The sequence below is a fragment of the Osmerus mordax genome, chromosome 17 (genome assembly GCF_038355195.1).
Source record: "Osmerus mordax isolate fOsmMor3 chromosome 17, fOsmMor3.pri, whole genome shotgun sequence".
Lineage (NCBI taxonomy): Eukaryota > Metazoa > Chordata > Actinopteri > Osmeriformes > Osmeridae > Osmerus > Osmerus mordax.
Genome location: NC_090066.1, coordinates 8677384 through 8695611, shown reverse-complemented (window position 1 = coordinate 8695611; position 18228 = coordinate 8677384). Strand labels below are relative to the sequence as shown.

Below are 18228 nucleotides of genomic sequence, written 5' to 3'. Positions count from 1 at the left end.
AGGAGTCGACCGGCGGTCTGCATCCATGCACCGACAAGCCACAGGTCTCTCACTGGAAAGGTATTTGACGTTCTGTTGTATGAAAGTACTGCGGTGTACACCGTCTTTTAGTAGTAGAAGGGTCCTACTTTCGTCCCAGTAGCGTTGGTGTGCCTGCGGCTTGTTTGCATCGCATGAACGGCAAAAGGCTTAACGTGATCATGCCAGTTCTCCAACTTCGACTGCATGTTGCGGAGGACTCGACCAATGAGCGCATTAGATTTACACGAAGTCGGCGTGTTAGTCAGTGCAATATAATCAGATCAACCCCCCCCCCCCCCCACCCCTAAAAACGAAACGGCGTGAAAACGTGTCACGTTTACGTAACGCGGCCCCGCTGCCGAGTCGCTCCCGACAACGCCGGGAACATAAAGGTCAACGCGCATGGCCTCGCACTGGATGCTTAGGAGACATGCCAGCCAGCCATGGAGCTGGGGTGGGGGGTGGGGGGGTGGAGGGAGAGGGGTGTGTGTGTGGGGGGGGGGGGGGTAGATAGTCTCTGCATTCCTTCAGCCGACAAGGCACAGCTGTACGGTACCGTCTGTGTCCGGGCCCGCTGAGAGGACGGGACAGGGAGTGGGAGAGAGACAGAGAGAGAGAGAGAGAGAGAGAGAGAGAGAGAGAGAGAGAGAGAGAGAGACAGAGAGAGAGAGAGAGAGAGAGAGAGAGAGAGAGAGAGAGGGGGGGGGGGGGGGGGGGGGGCGTCTCTTTTAGCCCTCTCTTCGTCGCAGAGGTTTCTCCATCTCTCTGTCAGAACGCTCTACGGAGATCGGGGGGGGGGGCGGGTCACTCTGCCTGGCCCGGGATCTTCTCAGACAAGATGCAAGATGCGCTGGAGAGATGACAGATACATGAAGTTGGCCTCTGGGCCTGTTCTATGCCCAGGGGAGGGTGCGCTGTCCACACAGATTTGTGTTTTTGGGGGAGAAGCCGGATGTACAGTGCTAGCCAGCCACTGAGTAATGAATTCACTTTGACCCAAGGTCAGTCTAAAGAGGATCTCGTCCAACTCACAACGGTCAATGTCAAACACCGCAAACGAGTTGTCAGTCTGGATCTATCGTCCTTTGTGTTCTCTTCATACATACCCATATTGATATTGTAAATAATGCTTCACGTGTCACTGCAATACGTCAATGCCTGCTTTGATACTGCAACAGAAATCCTGCCTCTGATATTTCGGGTTGAACCAATCCCCATCATCCTCGTCAATTCCCGCCTATACTGGCTTAAAAAGAAAATCACAATGTCACTTAGAAAAAGAAACTCTCCCCAGGTTGTAACGGCGCTTTAGAAAGACACTCCACGGGGAGAAAACACACGGTAGCTTGGTTACAAGCCTGCGACGGAGCAGCAGCGCGTCGTGTCCAACCCTGTCGCCAGCCGTCAGAGAAGACAAGCGACGGAGCCCACGTCCGAGCTCACAGCTCAGTCGTAAGGGATTTGGGTCTCCATTTGGCTAAGAGGAATGGCGGACATCAGTGGTGGGGGTGGGGTGGGGGGGAGGGGGTGTTTGGGTTCAAACGAGCAAAGCCCCCCCCCCCCCCCCCCCCCTCCTGAATTGGGTGGCTATTTTTAGCCTGCCGGGGAGGAAGGAAAATCCTGTGCGGCCCCGTCTCATTACCCACGGCCGAGGGGGCACCTCTGCGTCACGTAACCCTCGCAGCCCGCCGGGCTAGCCGCGGCGTGGGGGCCGGCACGTTGGATTACCACGTGCCGCGACGCTCACGCATGAGGCGGCCCTGATTGGATTACTCTGTGTCAACATGTACCGTGTGCGTGTGTGCATGCGTGTGGACGCCCCCTGTATGTGTGCGCACGATCACGCACGTATTCGGCGCGGTGTTTCTCACGGCGTAGGTGTGCTGTCTGTCGCCGGGTTGCAGACGTTTCCTGTTGAAACAGCTGGAAATGTGTCCCCCTTCCTGGTTTGTGTCAGCTGACCTCGTACTGAACTCTTCTATTGGTTTGCTACTGTAGCCGTCTCTGCATGGCTGCCATTGTGCCTTCCAGCCTATTGGTATAGATTACCTTTACACATGCCACACTGGGGACAGATAGATGGTTCTAAAATAATCATGACTAGCCATACAGTAGCTTCAACCACACACTAGCACACATGCCTGTCAATAATCCGCTTGGTCCGGGCTCCTTTCCGGGGGTCAGTGGTCAGTGGTGTTGTTAGTCATCCCTTTAAACGCTCTGACCCTGTGTGCTGTGGATGTTTGTGCATGTGGGAGTTTCCAAAAGGAGTGTTGCCACACCAGCGTGTGACAATTGGATGTCTGGCTGGCGTCGGGGCTTCCCATCTCCATCTCTGTCCAAAGGCTAAAGCCTCTGCCCTCACTGTGGTCTTACTGAGACATGAACTGGGATTAGTGGTTAGGAGACGCGTGTTGCGCCCACACACTTTGAGACGGAGGGCAGAGGGCAGGCATGGTGTGCCGAGGCAAGCCTGTGTTAGCATGGCCATACAAGGCCACTGTGTGACATGCTAAAACTAGCTTCGGCTTGGGAGTTTCACCAGACTCACATCTAGTACGCGTCTGTAGTCTGTCGGCTCTCCTCTCTACGTTTTGTAGACAGATAAACAAACCCCCAAATCTGTATTCCAAAATCGGTAGAAATGGTACACAAGAATAATAACAACTGCAGCCATGGACTGAACAAAGCCGATCTGCTCAGTGTGGTTGGAAGTGATAACCTGCACCATGGGTGAAATAACTATAAAATGGTTGAAATAGACATGCTGTTTATAGTATCGTTTCTTTTCTCGTATTTATTTTCATCACCAGCCCTTTAATCTGATTTTAGGATCACCCGAATCTCAGATTTATGTGCCAAATATCACTTTTTTAATCTAGATTTTTCTGGAACACTGTATGTCCCCTTTAATACGACATCATAGAGAGAGCCTGATGTATGGTGTCGACTGACCTGCTATGGATTAGCGGTGTCAGTTAAGTACATAATGCAGAGAACCACCGTGATCCCCCAGCCATCTTCGGTTCGGTCAGAAAAGGTCAGGTTGAATGGAAAAAATCTCAATAAATAAATAGACATCTCGCCTTTCAGGATTTTTGAGGACTCTCACCTCCCAGCCTCCCTTCATGTCCCCTGGAGACAGCAAACATCCTTTCTAACTGGGCCGTTTTCTTTAAATGGCTTTTAGCAATTGGTTCTCCTGACAGTCTGAAAGAAAATCAACCCTTTCAATATACTGTCTGTGTGTTTAATGTTTAAGTTTAATGTTTTTATTTGTACTATCTTGTATCGATATATACATTTTTACTAAACCACTAAGAACATTCAAGCACCCAAAACATAAGCTTTGTAGGTTTAAGTCAGTACCGTGGAGAATTTCTATTTGACCCCACTTTAAGTGGTGTGCAGTATGACAACCTACTGTACAGTCCTGGACAGCAGGCCAGCTGTGTTAATACAAACATCATCCACTATTGTTTATGCTCATCAATTCTAAACTGTGCTGGATGAGCCTTCCCATTGCCTGTGTTCCGAAAAACAGATCACGCCATTGTGGATTCCTGGATGCAAAGCACAACCTCAACTTCCCTCTCCAGGATGGGATAATGATTCTCCAACGGACCCATACAGTCCTACAGACTAAAGCTGCTTCTAATCTGCTTTACATCGTTAAATGGATGTTACATTAATGCTTTAAATTTTCCAGTGGGGGGAAAGGGGGGGGGGGGGGGGGGGGGAGGGTAGAGAGGTGAATAAGTCCAGTTTGAATGCCATGATTTCATCTTAATATAGATTACAGATTATCTCGGACGAGAGAGGGACAGGGGGAGTGAGAAATTGAACGAGAGGGGTAGAGAAGGAGAGTGACGGGGAGAAAGGGAGGAAGGGGAGAGAGAAAGGGGGAGGAAAGGAGAGGGGGGGTATGTGGAAAGGGTGTTCGTGAGTGAGTGTGTGTGTGAGCGTGTGACAGACTGATCTTGACGCGTTTTCCGGGGCAGATGAAGCCATGTGCAGCGCAATCACTCCCTCCTCCTCGACGGAGGAGCTGAAATGCGTCTCCATGTTGTACGAAGTGTCAGCGTCTGCATGCCAACCCCGGCACCCTCGACGCCCCCTCCCGCCACAGCTTTCTAGAAAAATGTACAGACAAGATAATCCTTTCGGAACGGTCTTAATAACCTGCTATATGCCACAACGGGAGGGGCGTATCATTTCTGTTGTTGTTCTGTGAAATGTTTCTGCCTGGGTGTACCACAGGAAATCAAGCCAAACGAAATGAAGCAAGAGTAAACAAACTGTCCCGAACTCCCATGAGACTTACAAAAAAAACAACATTAAAAAAAAAATCAAACCAGTGACAAGGATTTTTGGCAGAGAAAAACGGGATCGCCATCTAGTGGCGGTGATCGGTACAGTTCATCCCCCCCAGCCAGATGACAGACATGAACACACATCTTATGAACGGTGTCGCCTTCATCTCAAATCAATATGCTCCACAGTACCACGGTGCTCTTGTTTATGATAACAAGGTTGTGGGACACCAAGTTTCAGGGGCCGAACCTATTTCATATCGCCCTGCGGAACCTAGCAATCGCTAGGGGGGGCGGGGAGGGGGGGGTCGGGCGCTTTAATCTCTTCAGTAATCACTCCTGGGGGGGCCCAGAAGCAGGATTGTCTGACGGTGGCTTCCAGCCGCCCACCCATCCATAGACAACGCTAATGTTATGAAGGGCTGGGACCACGAGGAGGAGGGGGGATGAGGTGAGGACAATCAGTGATTACATCACTCAGAGTGGACCATCGGACGTGAGGGGCGGGGAGCAGAAGGGCAGATCGGAATATGTGGTTAATCTGAAGGCATTATGTGAGGGGCTTCTCTTGGCTTTGTGAATGGGGCCCGACTGACTCTTCCAGTATGTTCTGTTCAACCTGAGATAAAAGCAGACGATCTGAACGAGAGAGAGAGAATCAGAGAGAGAGAGAGAGAGAGAGAGAGATAAAGAGAGAGAGAGAGAGATAAAGAGAGACACAGAGAGACACAGAGAGAGAGAAAGAGAGAGAGCGAGAGAGACAGAGACAGAAAGAGAGAGAGAGAGAGAGAGAGAGAGAGAGAGAGAGAGAGAGAGAGAGAGAGAGAGAGGGGAATGATGACTAAGAGGAAATAAACAATATCCAGCTGTGTCCTCTTTTACAGTAGTGCCACTCACACAGTGTGTCTGTGTGCTAGTGTCTGTTTCATACTGTGTGTGTTTGCGAGTGTGGATGTGTGTGTGTGTGTATGTCTGGCAGAAGAACACCTGAGCCCAGCCCAGCCTGTGTGTCAGGGAGTGCCTCTAATCCCACGCAGCGCTGGTTCTCATCGCCGGGGGCTCTTCTGCACTTCCTGCGGTCTGTCAGGGAGGTTTTCCCCGGCACGCCACGGGAGCCCAGCGGCAGGGCAAACCATGTCGGGCTCCACTCGCCTCAGCCAGCCCCGTCACGGATGCATGAGTCTCGGCAGAGAGAGAGGAGGAGAGGAAGAGAGAGAGAGACAGGGGGGGGGGATCGAGAGAGTGAGACTGAAGCAGGAAGAGTGCTAAGGATGTGACATGGGGGGGGAGACAAACAGCAATCACGTGCCCCGGTGAGGGCTCTGGGGGATCTGTGTGCTGAGCTAGCATTGTGCGGCGCGCTCCCTGCTAGTCACACGGTCGGTCACCTCGTACAGAACAGTGGGACATTTGCTGCTTGCTTCGCTGTTTGGGTTTTAGGAGCCCGACGACATGGGCTGGAGATCTTAACAGTTGAATGTCTGCGTTTCCGGCCAGTGTAGCAAGGACTGTAGCCTGCTCCTGTCGACAGTGTTAGCGGGGGAATAGCACTCACCTCCAGCCATGACAGGACGTGACGATCGCAGCCTCTCTCTGGTGTCCCATAAGTGGACGCTGGGCAGTGTTTCGGGGGATAAAAACTCCCCCCTGCTGCCCCCCCCCCTCCCTCAACCCCTGCCCCCCCCCCCCCCCCCTTCCGCAACCCCTGCCCATCCACACAACCACCCCGGGGCCAAAAAGCCGAGCCACTTAACATCATCACAAGCCCCAGCCAGGCTTGCTGGGCACTTTGTGTCAAGGTCTGCAAGAAGGGAGAAAGGGGACAGGAAAGGATGAGCAGGCCACGGGCACATCCAGCGCTGCGAGGCCGCTCGGGTTTTGTCCCAGTCCACTGACCCGAAAGGGGGGAAGCAAGGCAGAGTGGCCTCCCTGGGTCTCAGCTCCGAGGAGAGAGGGGCCGTCTTTCAAAAGAATTCTTATCTTAGCGGCCCAGATGGGACTTTAAAGAGGCTGTGTGTGTGTGTGTTTGAATGATGGGTAGCTACAGTGCTTCGAGGATGCACACACCCATGCACACGTGCACGCGCACATGTAGGCATGCGCCCCGCACACACACACACTGCAAAATGCACAGACATGCACACAACACACACTATTCCTTGTGCCCTTTTTTCCTGGCACTTTTGTTCCAGTGGATTCCAGGAGATTTACTGCAGCAATGTATTTAAAAAGACCACTCGCAAGCTTTAGGTTTTTACTCTAAGTCCATCCTTGCCCTTAAAGTTAAACATTAATTTCCCATGGCAGGGAATTTGGTTTCAGAAAAAGTAGGGTAGAGGGAGGTCACGATTCGGATTGTACCTTCAGCACCATGTCAATCGCCAATGACAGATCAGTGTCCAGTGACACATTTCCAACAGATCTCCACCTGCTGTACACAGTGAGAGAACTCACGACAGGTGTGTTGCGGAGTCAGGCGAGCGTCCCCTCTGCCCAATCAAGTCGTCCGGACCGATTTCAGGGCTCGGCACGCTCGGTCCCTCCCCGTTCAGGTCGACGTGCTAGCTTGTTTTGTTTACAGACGGGGCGGAGGGGATGACGGGGGGGAGAGAGAGAGGGAGAGGGAGAGAGAGAGAGAGAGAGGGAGAGATGGAGGGAAGGTGAAGGGGGAGGGAGGGGAGGGTGCGAGGGGACCGATGAGGGAGAGGCTCCCCCTGCACGAGGGATTTGGCGGGCGGGCCGCTGCATATGCTCCTCTGGATTACACTGATCCAACTTAATGCCTAAGACGATGCAATCATTCATAACCACAGAAGCGGCGAGGGGCCCACGCCAGGCCTCCGCTGCCGCTGCTGTTGCCGGGCGCCATCTGCCACCGCCGGGCGGCTTAACTTCGAGGAAGATGGGAAGTGGGTGGGGCTCGCCGCTCGCCGCTCGGGATCCACTGATGTTGTCGCTGAGGCACGGCTGCTGCCCCGACGCCCCTTAATCTCCAACCCCCCCCCCCTCCCCCCCTCCCCGCCATCCACCGACTGCTCCTGCGATCCCAATCATCCGTGATGAGTGTCGGGACAGACACTCGCCAAGGTTCGAGGAAGGTGGGGAAAAGGAGGGAGAGAGAAAGAGAGATGGGTAACGAGCTAGGTAGAGATAGAGAGACTCTCTTGGTGGCGTGCGAAATAGTATACATGGTCGGCATGGCACTACTCCTACGCTGTGCAATCGTTCAATGGGAGTACTGAAGACCGCATACGTCACTGCTACAGTGAACAGACTGTCTAATCTCTCGAAAGAACTTCCCGGAAAATAGTGTGGGAACAATGTGAGAGACAACCAGAGCCGTCTGCCTTCTCCCCCCTCTCTGCAACAACCAATAATCTGTCCCAGGGCTAATGGGAACATTGATAATATTGACCTGCTGCAATTTCAATCAGTATGTGTTAATTATCATGGATTGATGGATTGTTATAAGCAATAGCAGGGTGTCTGTCACGGCTAGATATACAGTATGCATAAACTGTATTGTCTGTGTTTATTTGAAATATTTACATTTTTCACCAGGCTATGAGAAAAACGAAGTACAAGACTTTCAAGGTGAAACTGCAAAAGCGATAAACCTGATGAATAATAAAATAACATGGAACTTCTTCTACTCCCTTTCTTTTTTGTCCTGCTTGAATCCCCCCCCCCCCCCTTACAGAGAGGCAGCCCAGAGACCCCACACCACCCACCACACACGCCAGGACAGCCCGAACCCCACCCTCCCCACCCAGCCACCAGACCAGGACTTGACGACAACACCACCTTCCTTCAGCTACGGGAAGACCCACAGAAATCCAACTACTACCCTTTTGGAAACCTGTGCCTTTAACCAACTTCACCAGTGACATATTCTTTCTTGAACAAGCAGATTTTTATTGTTTTTGTGGGGGGCGTGGTGAAACTCTGCAACAGGAAGTGACACATGGATGGTACGATTTGACACTGGCCGGCTGATACTGTGTGACTGGGGAACAAGCTGCGTTCTCTCTGAAGAAAAAAAAATGAAACTAAATAAACTCAGACAGGGCATGCAACCTTTGATCATTTTGGAGTCCTAGCTTGTGTTTTTTTTTCTACAACTTGTGTTAGTGATTTACTTCATATTGGAAGAAATCCCTATATGTGCAATATCAGTCCATATTTGTGTGAAGTTGTCATGTGGAAGTAGACTTTGGATGACTTTGCTCATTTAATTTATTTTTGTAATGCATTTTTGTCCTGATTTATATATTTTTCTATACTGATCCATGTACTCTGACTGAAGGATGAAAAGATACTCTATACCTAGTACACAAGGGGGAGGGGACACCTGCTATTAAAAAACAAAAATGGGGTGCTAGTTATTTTTTCCCCACAGACTGGCCCCCTCTTAACCCAATCAGGGCAAAAGCCATAGCCTATCTCAAATAATACCTTACAAGTGGTGTTAGGACTTTATCAGGAAACACAACAACATTCCCATAAATAAAGACTGGCATGAACAATTTTCTGTCATTCATAATATTGTGTAAGGCAGTGTGTGGCACACTTCTTGTAAAAGTCACCACAGATATTGTGGTTTCTGCATCGGGGCCTGAAGTCTGAAGTAGTTAGCCATTCTCTACCTTCGTGTGGCCTGTTCTTCTTGCCGAACGTCAAGTTATTTTGTATTTCTTCCTGCATATCAAGGAATTATGTGTCATGAATGCGTGTGTGCGAGTGTGTGTGTGTGTTTTGTCGACTGGAGGATTACCAAGTTGTAGACTGTTTATTGTTTTGACCCAATTTCTGCCATTTGTGAATTGTGAAACCTGGATCCTTTAAGCTGCTATCCTTGTACTGTGCAGACTGGAGATATCCAGCCTTATTCCTTACTATTTTCAACCCATCAAAATACCCAACACGAATCTCTCCCTACTTCACACAGAGTGTATCATTCATGTACACAGCTGTGCTGTACTTCTGACGCCGACAACAGTCCATCAATGGCACACTAGGAGCTTGATTAAATCAGCCACGCGCACTGCAGTGTTTACATGGTTAGCGCCTTCGTTTATTCCCATGAAGTCTGACAAAGGCACAAAGACGTCAGTGTGCTGGTGACCCTTACCGTTCCGGAAGGTACTGATATTAGTTTTAGAGAAAGGCCTGCTTTTGAAAGGTTGGCAGAAGTGGGTGCAACTGTTAACAAAGCTTCTGGTTTCAAATGAGTCCTGTCCTTCGTTCTTCTCCGCCCAGAGACATGCTGTGTATGCTACCTGCCACTGACGTAGTTTCCCCTGGCCCTGTGAGTCGTCAATGGAGTATGCTGCCTGTGAGTGTGAATCGTTTCTGTGGAGCTGCCTCCCTCCATGAAGTACCTTTGTTGACAATGTTTCCCAAAACAAAGCTGCCAAATTGGTCTGAAGCCAAATTTATGATGTTCTCTGTATGTAACTGGTTTAAGTGTTTCACATGTTAAACCTCATCCCTTTAAATGTTACATTGTGTTTTTAACAAAATCTTATTTGTTAAATTGTTGATATCTTCTGAATATCATAGGAGTTATGGAATAAACTAAATCAAATAAATCTAATCTGGTTTCGTTTTTTTCCTTCCAAAAACATGATAATTATTTTACTGCCACTAGGGGGCGGCATTTTCATAATATCACAAAAAAGAAAGCAGGACCATCTTGATCTCTCTTTGTATTTCACGTGGGCAAATAGTGGGAAAAGGGTCGAAGCTCCACGCTTAAAATAGTTTGAAGTTCCTAGCAAACAAGAAATCATCTCGAACTTTTCAGTGGGTAGATTTTGAACATGAGCTAGCTGGCTGCATGATTTATGCTGGTTAGATAACTAGCTAGCTATATATTATTTTAGGGAGCAAAGGAGCATATTAACATCTGCTATGAAATTGCATCCATTATCAATCTTTGTTATTAATTTAGGTTTGAAAATGTATATTGGGCATGTTTAATTCGTCCACTCTAGATCAAGACAGTTATCCCACCTAACAACAAATAATAATTGACTTGGCGGCAGTTGTCTTGTGAACCAGTACCATGTCAAGCAGCAGAGGCGGAGAGACTCATGCCGGTGGCGGGAGGAAGAGAGACCCAGAGGAGCACCAGAAGCAGAGGAGAAGAGCTCTCCAAGCCCGCCATAGAGCCACCCTAGCCAGCCTGTTCGAGACACTAAAAACTGTCGTCTGTCCAACTTCCAACAAAACTCCTGCCAAGGTACTGTATGCACAGACCCTTTAGTCATACTCAGGCGAATTTTAATGCTTGTATAGAATGTTACCTGCTGTCACAGAAAACATCTCAATATTAAACTAAATCAATTCCCTGCGATGTAATTGCATCAGTGGAAGATCTTGGACCATGCTAAGGGGTTTCTCCGTGAGCAGGAGAGCTACCTCAGCAGACTGCTGATGTTGAAGGGTGAGGGTCAGTTACGGTACACATATTAGTATATACAACATGAATTATGTAGTAATAATACCTTTATTTAGCAAACGCTAGCAGCAGCCAAATACTCTACTACTGAGGTATACCCAACCCATAATATATGTGCTATCCCAACAGTCACACATTTGTTTATTCAATTGTTTTTATTTTTACGGCCACTCGCAAGGAATTTACCTCGGTAACGAAGATGGCCCACGCAGTTTGGAAGAAGTACGAGAGGAATACCGCAATTTATACCCTAACCGCAGGTATAGTTGGCTGTAGCCTATCTCTGTAAGTCTGATTAACGGCCACTTGAGGGCAGCAGCTACCCATGTCTCTGAATAGAAAGTGAACAGCGAGGCAAGCTAGGCTGCAGGCCCTAAACACACGAGACAGATGAATGCAGAGCTGGTTTAGTTTACAAGGAACAAAGTCGATTTATATACGAATCCGTGTATTTGAAAGTAAACATGTGGTGAGAGCATACCCTGAGCAATATACCGGGTCAGGATAAAAACGGAACGTGCTTAACTCCCCTTTTCCTTTAAACAGTTCCTATCGCTCCAGAAGGAAGGGCTATAGATGGCCAGTGCCGGATGAAGAGGAAGAGGGGGCGGAAGAGAGCAGTGAGGAGGAGGTGTTGGAGGAGGTCATGGATGAGTCTGTCCCCTCACAGTCATCCGTCAGCTCTGCCCCCAACATTCTGGAGTTTGAAGGGTGGGTGCCTCGAGGCAGTCTCTGCGTCACAGACGGGGGGCTTACACATCGGACTGGACTTGGAGCATGGAGTAGAGCATGACATACCCTGGGCTTGGCCGATCACAGTTACTGTTCTAACCAGCAGAAAGCAGAGTCAAGCACAGTTGATTCACTGAGTTGACTCTGTTCTAAAGCACAGAGCTTCATTGGCATTTAACCAAAGCTCCTAGTTGCACATTTGCTGCTGATAGTAGCTGTATCCACACCAGATAGCTGCTGTTGGATCAGTGCTAGCTGCTGAGGTCTTTACGCTGTTGGATCAGTGGTGAGTAACTGCAGCTCAGGGCCCGGGACCATGAACACCTGTCTTGCTTGTTATCTCTGGGGCCAAGACAAACTCTTATATCTCTCCAACCACCCACAGTCTTATGTCTCCCCCCCTCTCTCTCTCTATGGAGAGTGATTTAGGGATTCGATTAGATCAGTTCATTCACGATGGCAGGTTGCGATAGCCGACATCCTCCCTCACAAAGCAGGAAATATTGTGTGGCCCTCACTAGCGTGAAATGAAACTCTAAATTTGAACTGCAGAAGAGATTATCAACAGATCAACTGAAAGTCTCACAGCTCTCATATCACCGTGCAGTATCTACCTAGCTTTCAATTTTTTTTCCTCTGTAGTGTCTACCTAGCTTTCTAAACATGTTGGAACTGGTCCTGTGTAGTTTCTACCTAGCTTTCTAAACATGTTGGAACTGGTCCTGTGTAGTGTCTACCTAGCTTTCTAAACATGTTGGAACTGGTCCTGTGTAGAGTGTCTACCTAGCTTTCTAAACATGTTGGAACTGGTCCTGTGTAGTGTCTACCTAGCTTTCTAAACATGTTGGAACTGGTCCTGTGTAGTGTCTACCTAGCTTTCTAAACATGTTGGAACTGGTCCTGTGTAGTGTCTACCTAGCTTTCTAAACATGTTGGAACTGGTCCTGTGTAGAGTGTCTACATAGCTTTCTAAACATGTTGGAACTGGTCCTGTGTAGAGTGTCTACATAGCTTCCTAAACATGTTGGAACTGGTCTTGTGTAGTGTCTACCTGGCTTTCTAAACATGTTGGATCTGGTCCTCTGTAGAGTATAGACCTAGCTTTCTAAACACGTTGGACCTGGTCCTCTGTAGAGTATCGACCTGGATTTCTAAACATGTTGGAACTGGTCCTCCTCTCCTCCATAGGTACATGCTGTTCTACAGGCAGACGGTGGAGAAGCTGGTCTACTGTGGGGTGCTGGGGCCTGGCCAGACCGGCCTGCCCGTGGTGTCAGACGCCATCTCCGGCCTGTGGGACAGCATGTCCCCGGAGCGCAGGGCCGCCTACCAGAGCTTCGCCCCCCAGCAGGGCCCTCCGTCCTGGGGAGGGCTCTCAGACAGGCCCCCAGGGTCGGAGCCCCACCTCCAGGCCGACAGCCAGGGAGCCACTGCCTCCTCCACGTCTACGTACGAAGAGGTAAAAGCTCGCCATTCGTCGGCGTAGAGATGATTTACCCGGGGAGCGCCGTCTATTAGCGGTTGTTGAAAATCAACCCAGTATGTTCGGAATCTCGAGCGGTTGTCTGTTCGGCAGTCAACAGGGATGAATGATACCCGTCACGTCAATGACGGTTGCCTTGCGGTTTTCATCAATTGTCCTTCTTCAGTCGCTTTTGCGGGGGCCATTAGTAAGGTAGTCATCCCGCAGCTCTCGTCATCCACTCTCTTCCACAGCTCCTCCGACTGTCAAGGACAAGTCTTTTGTCCCCCTTATTAGATTGTGGGTATGTGGGGTGGGGGTGGGGGGGACTGGGGAGACCGGGGGGGGGGGGGTTAAGCCAGGTCATTGTGACAGGCAGGGAAACTCCGTGCATAAGCAGAGCGTCTCCGTTCAGTGCCCATCCAATTCGTCTTGAGGGGAGATGCCTTATCGCTCCACAGCAGATGCCTGCGCTGGTGGACAGCGGCGACTTCCAGCGTGGCTCGCCTTTGCTGCGTGTTTCCGCGTGTCGTTTGTTTGCGTGTGTGCGCTCGAGCCGCCAAAAACCCCCCGCCCCCCCCCCCGTATTTAAACTTCCTCCCCTACTCTCTCTGTTTACTTTGGCCGTCTCCCTCTCTCTTTCTCCATCGACCCTCCTTCTCTCTTTACCCTCCCCTGCCCTGCCCTGAGGTCGCCTGCTCCCGGCACAGATGCCATCCCTAATCTGTCTCAGATGAGTGAGTGCTAAATCGCCGGCGAGAAAGACAGAGACAGAGAGAGACAGAGAGAGACAGAGAGAGAGACAGAGAGAGAGACAGAGAGACCTCCCTCCCTAACCCCCCAGGGTCGTGGCCGCGCTTCTCGCCGTTTCGTACGCCCCCCCCCCCCCGCAGCGCCCTCGCTGTCTCACCGTGGCAATGCAGAGAGCAGCCAGAGCTTACATCTCGGTCAGGGGAAGTGACGCGGTCTCCCCTCCCCCCCTCGTCGTAATACGGGCTGCGTCTGGAACAGAGGCACAGCTGCTGGGCTGGTAAACACCCTCCCAGCATCCACGCGGCTGGAAACGCTCCGCCACGCGCGAGAGGGACCCCCGTTAGTCGTCGGCGATACGCGGACATAGTAGAAGCTGCGTCCATATTTCATATAGGCTTCATACTGCAGAGGGTTTTTAGGGTTGAATATTGCATGAGCCCGACTCATGTTGTGCGTCCTTTACGGGGGATGAATCAACGTGGCGGATTCACGCTGGGGCGTGGCATCTTTACGACGCAGCTATCGGAGGAGCGAGGGCCCACGCGGGAGACTTCCTGTTTGGGCTTACTGACACCCGTGTTGGTCTTCCTGTCTCGACGGCAGGACCTGCTCCAGGACGCCTGCGACGTGATGAAGAAGGAGATGGACTCCGCTGCCAAAGACAGGTGAGGTGTCCACACATCCACGCCACGCAGCAGTCGTATCTGTCACCAAGTCGACGGCCCCTCAAACCCAACAGTAAACGGAACGACACAAAGCGTAGCGGGGGCTTGGAAACCACCAACCAGCGGCCAAAGTTTTGTCCCCAGTCCCCCCCAGAATTAAAAATCCTTCGCTCTCTTGGACTGTGTTTCGGGCCTGTGCCTTAATAGGAATTAGAGAGCACCCCGGGCAGTCTTTTCATAATGCATGTTGGGAGTCAGGCGGATGAAGGGCAAAGGGGCTGTGGAGTGTTTCTGTTCTGGCCCACACGCCCCGCCTCCCTCCTGGGGCACCGTCAGTCAGACGGCACATTAGACGACTCCCCCCCCCCTGGCCCCTGGCTAATTACCCTGACGTGATAGACTGGGGGTTAATACGAATGGCTGAGGTCCCAGTCACTCACTGTCACGGGGGGGTGGGCGTTGGGGGGGGGGGGGGGTAGGAGGGAGGAACAAAGAGACTAAGAGAGGGAGAGACTGGGGTGGCAGAGATGAAGGGTGTGGAGTTGACCAGGAGAGGGAGAGATGAGGGGTGTGGAGTTGACCAGGAGAGGGAGAGATGAGGGGTGTGGAGTTGACCAGGAGAGGGAGAGATGAGGGGTGTGGAGTTGACCAGGAGAGGGAGAGCTGAGGGGTGTGGAGTTGACCAGGAGAGGGAGAGCTGAGGGGTGTGGAGTTGACTGAAAGGGTTGGGGGGGGGGATTGGGGGAGGTGGTGACGACAGAGAGACAGGCTCCCCTGGACTCCCTCAGGTGAAGGAATGTTTACAGTCACAGCACGGGCAGGTAGGGGTGCACAGGCGTGTAAGCCCCCCCACTCCCCACCACAGACACGTTCGTGTGTGTGTGTGTGTGTGGGGGGGGGGAGGGGTCTGGAACAGTCTCCTCACGTAGCATCCTAATCGAGAGTGTCTGAAGCGTCCCTATTGAAGCAATCAATCACAGGTTGCAGGCAGCCCCTCCAGGACAGAAGCAGTGCACATAGCAGAACGTAACACGGCACACTGTCACACACACGCACACACACACACCCTAGACCCCCTCACACACAAACCATAAGACACCCTCACACACACACGATCACACCCTTGACGCCCTCACGTGCACACACTCCCAAACCGTAGAAAGACGTCCACACCAAAGCAAACATCTTAAAGACACACGCGCACACGCCACTTGTTCACTTCCACACACTCAACAGTGACACTTTCACCTTCCAGCCAACCTGGAGAGCGCCCGTGTGGGCACACACATGTAAACACATGACAGAACCCCCACACATTCATGTATGCTAACGTCCGCACGCCTGGAATGTACCCCCCCCCCCCCCCATAAGATGACCACTTTCTAGAAGCATCCACTCCCAAAGTCCAATTAGTCGGTGTTGTTTAGCCCTCGCTGGGGGTAAAAGGCTGGGAGGCAGGGGGGCAGAACTGAAAGAGCTTTTTTAGTACAACACATTAAACATGACACTGTTCCATCCCACGTCACGGAGAAGCACTTTGTCCCCCGGACAACGCTTCTAACAGCGGCACGCATTATCCCCTCCCCCCCAACTCGGCCGCACTCTCGTAATTACACGTTTTGGCTATCGCCAAGGCAACGTACAGAAAACAAGTCGCGGGCGCTCTTCGTTAAATGCCAAAAGCATTTTGTCCTCCCATCTCCTCACATCCCCCTTTGCTCGCTCCTTCGTTTATTTTTTATTTTTTTGGTAGTCCGGTCACAAGGGAGGGGTGAAAGTTCAACGCTAATTGGCACATTTGCTTTAGAACTTGGTCCTTCTCTGGGAGCCGTCACCCCAGTGTGTGATGTATTCAAGCGGTGACCGCGCGGTCGAGAACAGAGCAGGTCGACGATCAGTCGAGAGGGGAGCGCAGCCATGGCGACCCCCATGCACACCACCCCCAGCTCTGGCCCATTAAGAATTCACTTTTAATTGGGTTTCTCCGACCAACACTGGTGGACCGGGCCTTGACCGGACTTCAAGCGCACGCTCACACACACTCACAGCAAACCACCGACACCGGCGTTTGATCGATGTGCAGGGATGTGAAGACCCTCCCTCCTGCATATTATAATTCAGCATTGATTCGGTCCATGGAGAGAACCTCCTTTCCCCTCTCCATCCCTCCAGCCCTCCTTCTGTCACCCCCCCCCCCCCCCACCACCACCACCATAATCCTTCAACCCCCCCTCCCTCTCTCTCTCTCCCTCCCTCCTTCCCCCCTCCCTCTCTCCCTCCCTCCCTCCTTCTCTCCTTCCCCCCTCCCTCTCTCTCCCCCCCCCGCCCTCTCCCGATCTGGAAAAGCAGGACAGAGCCAGAGTATCCTAGCGGCCCCCCCCTCCCACCCCCACCCTTATTCAAACAGGGTAATAACCCCAGTGCCGAGCGCAGCCCCGCGGAGAGAGAATTACAGAGCGTCAGGGAGAAGCCACAGCTCACCCCGGCCCCTGATAAGGAAACAAACAACGGGAGAGAGGGGGGGGGGGGAGCGCCGCATCACTAACCGCCTATCACGCTCTCCCCCCCCACCAAACCCACACACATACCTAAATTGCCTCAGTTTCTCTTTCTCACATACACACCTATTCCTTATCTGCTGACACCTTCTCCCTCTTTTGCTTTCAGACGGGTCCCTCTCTTCTCTCTGTCTCTCTCACACACACACACACATGTGGGATGCTTCCCTCAGCACGTAGACACCCAAGGCTGCTCTTTGTAGCTGGCGTTGAAGACTCTTTCTTTAAGACACCACCTGCCCCCCTCAGTTTGCTAACCAACCCCCCCCCCCCCCCCCCCTTTTTTTTCCTCCAGTTATGAGGCAGACGACTCCCGTCAGAGTGGTGACCTAGAGAAGCTCCGAGAGGTGGTCATGTGCCTCGTCAAAACCCAGACGCCCCAGAAGCAGGAAACCCCCCAGGTGAGGACTGGAGGTGTGATGTCACAGGAAGCGCAGGTTTAGGTCTCGGGAGAGCCTGTGTTGGTAAAACTCTCTCTCTCTCTCTCTCTCTCTGCCTCTCTCTCTCTCTCGTTACAGAACCTGAGTGTCACTGATAACTATGATGAGCTTCAGCTCAGGTGTTCAGAGTCGTTTGACAGCGAGGACATGTGAAGAAGACACACGGACAAAAACAATATTTTCTCTTTCCAGTACATGTTTGATGAGTAATTCATTTTTTATCGTGTTCAGAAAAAGATAAACACATCACAAATTACAGTGGAGCCTTTGTAGAATTGTTTGTGGCATTTGTTTGCAGTGCCTGTTTGATGTACCAAAAAAGAGAACTGCGTCAAATTTGTTCGGTATTTGTGTCTCTTGAATGTAAAAATGTGTTTATTGGATTTGTTTACAAGTTATACCAGCGAGTAAGATATTCTATTAGATGTTTTTTTCCTATTTACTCCTCTTCATCATTTCAATTTTATATAAATATAATGTTGGCAGCTGTTTGACTACCAAGTTGACATGTTTCTATTTCTGTTTCGAGTTATCATCTCGGTGTGACACGACATCAACACATCACCGTGAATCTTTAATGACCGTGTTTAACAGAAGCTGCGCTCTGACTGACAGAATGAGAGGACGCCCCCCCCCCCACTGCACACCAGAAAGCTGGCGTGACACTCAACGGCTTCCATGAACAAAGATCCCAAGTCGTCCCGTCAACACATCTGTGTCGATCCTCTCTCTCGGCCTCCGGCGACCGCAGGACCGCCACGGTTCTCCAGACAGGTCGGGCTGAAGATGTTTTCACGAATAACCCAGTGACGGAGCTAGTT

General features: G+C 51.1%; 1 protein-coding gene across 1 annotated transcript; it reads left to right on the top strand.

Annotated features, from left to right (window-relative positions):
- The first annotated feature begins 10401 nt into the window (after positions 1-10401).
- Positions 10402-17957, top strand: LOC136960281 (stimulated by retinoic acid gene 8 protein-like). Its single transcript, XM_067254714.1, has 8 exons — positions 10402-10578; positions 10707-10782; positions 10976-11057; positions 11344-11508; positions 12718-12988; positions 14348-14409; positions 17263-17368; positions 17486-17957. Exons 1-8 carry the CDS (start codon positions 10402-10404, stop codon positions 17558-17560), a joined length of 1014 nt encoding a protein of 337 aa, XP_067110815.1. The 3' UTR covers positions 17561-17957.
- Positions 17958-18228: the final 271 nt, after the last annotated feature.